We start from the raw sequence: 6924 nt of genomic DNA, 5'->3' as shown, positions 1-6924 counted from the left end.
GAGTTAATCACCCTCTGCCTCTTTCCTTGCATGCACAGCAGGGCACTACCCCTTCTGGGATCCTAAATGGTCCTGGGCCTGCCTGGAGGCCAGGGAGGGTCTGGTTTTGGGAGGGTTTGGAAGGTGCCCCCTTGCAGCAGGCAAGAGAAGTGATGAGGAGGGCACGAGAACCACAGCTCTGAAAGAAACCTGCCCCTCTTTCCCCCCAGCACGAGGCTTCCCCAGGCTTCGAGGTGGGCATGAAGCTCGAAGCTGTGGACCGCATGAACCCTTCCCTGATCTGTGTTGCCACAGTGACTGACGTGGTGGACAATCGCTTTTTGGTGCACTTTGACAACTGGGATGATACTTATGACTACTGGTAAGTTCACAGAGGCTCCTGGAGTGCCAGAGCCAGGGAGACACTGTGCCACTGCTTCAGCAAGAGTGCCGGGGTGCTTGGGAAGCATGGGACAATCCCAGCACACTGCTGCAGACAGGCTACTGGCAAGGCAGAGGGTCACCCCCCAATGCTGCAGGACAAATCTTTACCTGTTCCATCTCACCTCCTGGGACATTGCCATGGCCCTGTAGTTAATGTGGGGCAAAGATGGGCATGATTGCATGCTGTGGACTCACCCTGAAACCCACCTGGGAGATAGGGCCACCTGCAATGCAGAGACTGAAGGCCTGATCTTAAAAGGAGCTCCTGCTTCTGGAGGCAGGGGATTGTGGCTGGGGCAGGGAGGTGTCCCAGCTGAGGCTTGTTAAGGCCGATTAAAATGGCCAGTTAGCACAGTTGGGGTCCTGAGAGCAGCTCTGTTCCCGTTCTGGCTGGAGCTCTTTGACCTCTTACTTCTCGCCCCGAGGAGCTGTGGGGCTGCAGTGGTTTCTGTCCCCGGCTGCTCCTCACTCGCTGATGCTGGGCAGCTACCTGCTCTGTCCCCTGGCAGACCTGCAAAGCAGCAGCACCCGAGTCTGCTGTGACCTACTGGGAGCCGTGACCAGGACATGAGCCCCCCGATTGCTCAGGTCTTGCTGCTCCCAGCTGTGAAAAGCATGGCCCTGTCTCCCCGCTCGCAGTAAGGGGTTGCTGTTCCCTGAGCAGCATTGCAGCAGGGCTTGCATTCGGGGCATGTCCCGCCCCTCTCAGCTGGAGTCCCCCTGCTCCAGCCCTTGCCTTGCCAGGGCCCGTGGTTCCCTGGGTCGCTCAGGGACAAGGGTGCTGTAGAAAACCTCAGCTTTTGCTGGAGGTGCAAGCCTGGGGGGTGCTGCCAAGCAGCATGCCCTGGGCCCCCGCAGCCTGCGCTGTCTGGCGGTGGTCATCTGGGTATCCTGGTGAGAGTTTGGGTGTGTCTTCTAGGTGTGACCCCAGCAGTCCATACATCCACCCTGTTGGATGGTGTCAGGAGCATGGCAAACCCCTCACACCTCCTCAAGGTGAGTCAGTGGCTCAGGAGCACAGCCTTCACTAGCGTAGGGACAGGCTTCCCAGGGTGGCATGGGGAGCCTGGGGGCCCAAACGCCACGGCTCCTGCTTGTCCGCAGGGCCAGGTGGTTTCCTTCAGCAAGGCCACAGCCAGGGGGGCGGCATGCTCCTGCTGAGGCTCCTGTACACGTGTTCAGGTGCAGCGGGTGGTAATGTCAGGCTGAGTGGAGACGCAAGGAGGACCCAAGCTGTCTGTGCAGATGTTTCTGCTTCCTTGTACCCTGGATTTCATGGTCCACAAGAAAATAGTAGCCCTTCTTGATGTCTCTCGGGTTCCCCTGTGCCTGACTCAGGCTTGCTTGGTCCTTCAAGGCAGTAGGCACATTCTGGGGTACTTGCCATCTTCCTGCAGGCATGTCTCACCTTCTACATCTTCCCCCCCTTTCTAGATTATCCTGACCCCGACAACTTCACCTGGGAAAAGTACTTAAAGGAAACTGGAGCATCGGCTGTCCCAGCTTGGGCCTTTAAAGTGGTGAGTGCCATGTCATCTGCTCCACTGTGCCTGGCCAGGAATTTGGGTTTTCTCCATTGTCAGGTCTTTTGCTTTTATGAGAAGTCAGGTGTGTTCAGTATGCTCCTGCCACAGGCCTGGGTTCAGATCTACACTCAAGGTTCAGAAGTCAGGGCTATCCTGGGCAAATAGTTCAAAACTGGGAAAAATGGGAAGCATGACCATCCCCTCGGCTAGACAGGAGCTGGGTGATGGGACGTCGTTTAGGCATGCTTGGTAGTTGTTGTTTCCAACTGCAGCAACAGCAGCTGTGTCCAGCCAAGTGTGGCTGCAATATAGATCCCCAAAATCTGTCTCTTGGAGACCTTCTTCCCTTGGGCACAGCTTTCCCATCTCGTTAAAACACAGCTCAGACCTGGGAGGCCTGTCCCCACTCTCTCCTGTTGCCTCTGAGCTGGGATGGCTCTTACCCAGACAGGCCAGGGCTGGGAGCTGGGCTTGAGGAGCGCACACTGCTGGGAAAGCTGCCGAGGAGTGTGGGAGCCCGAAGCACGGCCCTGCTCCCCACTGACCCAGGTTCTTCCTGGCCCCAGCGCGCACCCCACGGCTTCCTGGTCAACATGAAGCTGGAGGCAGTGGACAGGAGGACTCCTTCCTTCATCCGAGTGGCCAGTGTGGAAGACGTGGAAGATCACAGGATAAAGGTGGGTGCTGGAGTCTTGGTGCTGAGCCTGTATCCAGGCACTGCGCTGGCTTGCTCCTGCCCTTCCCAACTCACTGCGAGTTGCAATGGCAAAGCGCGTGGAGGTCTGTGGAAGCACGCTATGCGGAGGGTGGCAGGTCCCCATGCCTGGCTCCAGCCGTGTGCTGCAGTTAGCTCTGCCCTGCTGCTTGCTGTCAGCTTGGAGGGCTCCAGGGCACTTCACTCCAGGGTGTGAAGGGTGACCTCTCTTCTTGTCTCCCCAGATCCATTTTGATGGCTGGAGCCACGTCTATGATTTCTGGATTGATGCGGATCATCCAGACATCCACCCTATTGGCTGGTGCTCAAAAACTGGACACCCCCTGCAGCCTCCTCTCAGTAAGTCCTGCGCCTGGGTCAGTCCCTTGTACCAGGGCCCAAGAGCCAGATCCCCACTGTCACTGCCACCCACCCATGCACTGAAATGGAAGGGCAGGTGCTGACCGAGGACGGGCAGGGAGGAAGGGCTGTTCTATGGTGCTGTCAGCTGGAAAAATCCTCCCTGTTTGGTGCAGGCATGGATCCCCAAGCCCTGGCTCTGCCTGGGGCTGCAGCCCTGACAGTCTCTCTCCTGTTTCTCCTCCTGGTCTAGGGCCAAAGGAACCAGCCTCCTCTGCCCACGGGGGCTGCCCAACCCTGGGCTGCAAGAGCATCCCTCACACCAAGAGCTCCAAGTACAGCTTTCACCACAGGTGAGCTCCCCAGTGCGGCTCAGAGGGGCTCAGCTTCCCTGCCGGCCATGTCAGCTCTTCCTGTGCTCCTCCACACCCACCACCCCCACCAGCAAACAGCCCTTCCCTGCACCCGCCCCACGCCTGGCTCTGCCCCCTGCTTAGGGGCAGCCCTTGCTCTCTCAAGGCAGCCTGGAGCCTGCGGCTAGTGTAACTCCCGTGAGCTCCTATTCTGTCCTGTGCCCATTTACCTGTGGGGACGTATGGGCTACGTAGGGGACAGTGGCTCTAAGGTGCTGTTCACTGACACTAGCTTCAAGGACAATGCTCCTCCCACCCCTCGTGGATGCCTATCGCTCTGAGGTTGTGAGCTGGGACGTCCTGAGAAGGCACAGGGCATCTCCCCCATCTCTCAGTCAGTCGCTTGCATGACCTTTTCCAGGGAAACCAGGCACGGTGTAGCGCCGATGCCAGCCTGGCAGGCTGGTATCGAGAGGAGTGAGTATGGTGGAGCATCCTTGAGGATGGGAAGGCAGATCTGGCTCCCAGGGGTTTCCCTACTGGCCACACTCATGCTGCTTGCTTCCCCCTCACTCTGAGGCTGGTCTGGATGCCTGTGGGGGCAAGGAAGGGAAGATGGAGACTCTGTGAACCCCAGGGACCTGCTTGATCAGCACTGTGGTGACTTACACAGGGTTGCTGTGACGGCAGCGGAGAAGGTGGGATGGGCGTTTGTTCCTGGAGGGACTGAGCATGTCCTGCCCATGGCACCCAGCGCCGTTGCCCCAGGAATTTCTTCAGCAGGTCTTTACTCTGCTTTCTGTGGCCAGGGCTACAGCTTCCCTTGCTCAGGGGCAGAGGGGTGGCCCTGCTAGCTTGCCCCCCCATGCTGCTCTGAGCTGCGTCCAACGCTTGTCTCCCCTCTGTTCTCTAGGAAGTGCCCCACGCCGGGTTGCGACGGGTCAGGACACGTGACTGGGAGATTCACAGCCCATTACTGCCTCTCAGGGTGCCCGCTGGCAGAGAAGAACCAGGGCAGGCTCAAGGCGGACTTGTCCGACACTGAGGCCTCAACTCGCAAGAGGAACCTGATTGGCTTCCCTCAGCGAAAGAAATCTCGGCACCATGGGAGGTAGGGGCAAGCCCGGTGAGCCCCATGTAGCAGTGCAGGGCCCCTGTGCCGTGGCTGCCATCCCTGGGAGAGAGGGATGGCCAAGCTGGAGAGGCTCCTTGACTGCAGGGGAGTATGGTTCCTGGCAGCTGGTGTTTGTCCTTCCAGCTCTGTTGGGCACCTGTCTTGGTCTTTTTTTCCCATGTTTTGTGTCTTTAGCTGTCAACCCTTTGGGTCAGGGTCCAAGAGGTAATCCTTGCTCCCACTGCCAAGGCATTGGTCTATGCAGTGTGGAGGAGGGCCCTCGGGCCAGTCCCAACCCAGTTGGAAATCAGTCTTCCTGTCTCTTTAGAGGGCGACCTCCGAAGTACCGGAAGATCCAGCAGGAAGACTTCCAGAGTAAGTGCCGTCCTCCATCACGGTGTCATCGCAGGGGCAAGGCTCGAGGACCCAGGGTGGTGGCTGCTGGGGGCAGATCTCCCTTGGCTTGCTTAGTCTGACCTCACGCAGGTCAGCAGCAGTGAGGAGCTCGTGATCAACAGCCAGAGTTGGCCATCAGACAAGGAGCGTCCCTGCCTCTTATCAGAGCTCTGCTAGGTTGCTCCTCATGTCTCTCGCTTTATGTCTGTGAATCTTTGAGTGCTTTAGGGCAGGGAATTAGGATCCTCTCTGTGGCAGTGCATTTTCCCCAGAGCTTTGTCCTCTTTAGACAGGGATGCTGTGCCTTCATGTTATGGCTGCCATGCCCCAAAATATCAGCATGGTCATGAAGTGCCAAAATATTGCTTGCAGCGCAGAGACTGAATGCTGAATGGTTTGCTCAGCGTTTAGTTCCGATGCCTGACATAAGACGATGACTACCATTTATTCCAGCCAGTATTCATTTTACCATGGGCTGTTGCCTACCCCAGTGCTGGAGGTGAATGAAGAGGTTCTCTTCTTGGGAGCCATCCTTGACTGCCTGGAGCAGAGAGCAAGGGAAAAGCTTTGTTAAAAACATGAAATGAACTGAAGGATGTGGGTTGCCATTCTGGTGTGAAATTTGACATTGAAATCTAGTTCAGGATGGAAAATGAACAATTGAAGGTGGTGAGAACAAGGCAAAGCCAAGCTTGTCTCTAAACTTCTTTCCCCACCATCCCCAGTCCCACAAAACTGAACACTTGGATGAACTGAGACCCTATTAATTCAGGGGATGACCACTAGCTCTTGATACTCTTGGACCCAAGAGACTACCTGTGGCCAGCCTGGGGCCCTCCCCAAGGCTTGTAGGATGGGATGGGACGGGTTGGGATGTTCTCGTCCTTCTACCGTGCATCACGTCTTGCTTTTTTATCGCCAGCTATTTCTTCAGAGAATATGCACCAGTCGCTCTTCATGTCTGCCCTGTCTGCCCACCCCGACCGCTCCCTGTCGCTCTGCTGGGAGCAGCACTGCAAACTCCTGCCGGGGGTGGCTGGCATCACAGCAACTACTGTGTCCAAGTGGACCATTGATGAGGTAAGATGGTTTTGAAGACTGCGTGCTGGCTCCTAACCCCCTGGTATGGCTGTGAGTGCTTGTACCTGGCTGTGCAGCACCATGGTATGCGCAGCAAGCACGGAGGTGCTTCAGCAGCCGCTTCCCTGGGCTAGGAAGAAGGTGGTCTGCTGGGCAGGCTTGTGGGGTCCCTGGGGGGAAGCTGCCAGGCATGAGCCCTGATGGCAGCTTCTGGGCAGCACATGCAGAACTACTAGGTTCTCACTTGGCTTGAATGTGACATTAGCCCAGGGCAGGCAGTGAAGGCAGAGGGCTCTCTTTTCATTTAGCATGTTACAGTTTTCCAAAGAAAGCAGTTTCATCTTTGCCAAGTTAAAATTAAACCACAGACTCTGCAGATAAGAAGTCACTTCCCTGTTTCTCTGAAAAAGAAATCTTTACCTCCGATTCTTCATCGTCACCTTCATTCACTTGCTTGGACATCTGTGATGGCCCCTCTTAAGGCCTGGGTAGCCAGACCTGTGGCACCAGCCGCAGCAGCCAGCCCTGCCTGATTTCCCCATCACCCTCCTGTGTGTCCTTCTGCCGCTGCCCCTCAGTGGGAATCGTCTCTCTGTGCCGAGATGGCGATGCTTGGAGATGAAGCTGCTGTAGCATTTGCTAGTCTGGGGCTGGAGGAGGCCCACACCCATGCCCTGCTCCAAGGGTGGTCTCTAGGCATGGGAGGGTGCTGCAACCGCAGCCTTTGCCCCAGCAGCCGCATGCTACTTTACAGGGTGCAAAATGCTGCTGTGGAAGTGAGGGTGTGGGGTTGTGGGGGGTCTCCAGACGGAAGCGTTGCTTCTGTCTTGACACTTTTCTCCATCTATTCCAAGGTCTTTAGCTTTGTTCAGACTCTGACGGGTTGCGAGGACCAAGCCAAGCTCTTCAAGGATGAGGTGAGAAGGGCTGGCGGATGGGTGCAGGTGGCCAAGGACAGCTGCTTGCCCACAGGGTGGG

The 6924-nt window shown here is 57.0% G+C and overlaps 1 protein-coding gene across 1 annotated transcript in view; it reads left to right on the top strand.

Annotated features, from left to right (window-relative positions):
- The window catches only part of L3MBTL1 (L3MBTL histone methyl-lysine binding protein 1), a 19505-nt gene that overhangs the window by 11016 nt on the left and 1565 nt on the right, over window positions 1-6924 (top strand). The window contains exons 11-20 of the mRNA XM_035893412.1: window positions 210-361; window positions 1343-1419; window positions 1858-1943; window positions 2516-2626; window positions 2889-3003; window positions 3257-3356; window positions 4270-4467; window positions 4799-4845; window positions 5789-5946; window positions 6801-6863. Coding sequence (XP_035749305.1) covers window positions 210-361; window positions 1343-1419; window positions 1858-1943; window positions 2516-2626; window positions 2889-3003; window positions 3257-3356; window positions 4270-4467; window positions 4799-4845; window positions 5789-5946; window positions 6801-6863 — 1107 coding nt within the window. The remainder of the gene's footprint in view (window positions 1-209; window positions 362-1342; window positions 1420-1857; window positions 1944-2515; window positions 2627-2888; window positions 3004-3256; window positions 3357-4269; window positions 4468-4798; window positions 4846-5788; window positions 5947-6800; window positions 6864-6924) is intronic.

Source organism: Egretta garzetta, unplaced genomic scaffold (assembly GCF_000687185.1).
Source record: "Egretta garzetta isolate BGI_Z169 unplaced genomic scaffold, ASM68718v1 scaffold440, whole genome shotgun sequence".
NCBI classification, from domain to species: domain Eukaryota; kingdom Metazoa; phylum Chordata; class Aves; order Pelecaniformes; family Ardeidae; genus Egretta; species Egretta garzetta.
The sequence above is the reverse complement of the archived record's forward strand: the minus strand, read 5'-3'. Positions and strand labels throughout refer to the sequence as shown.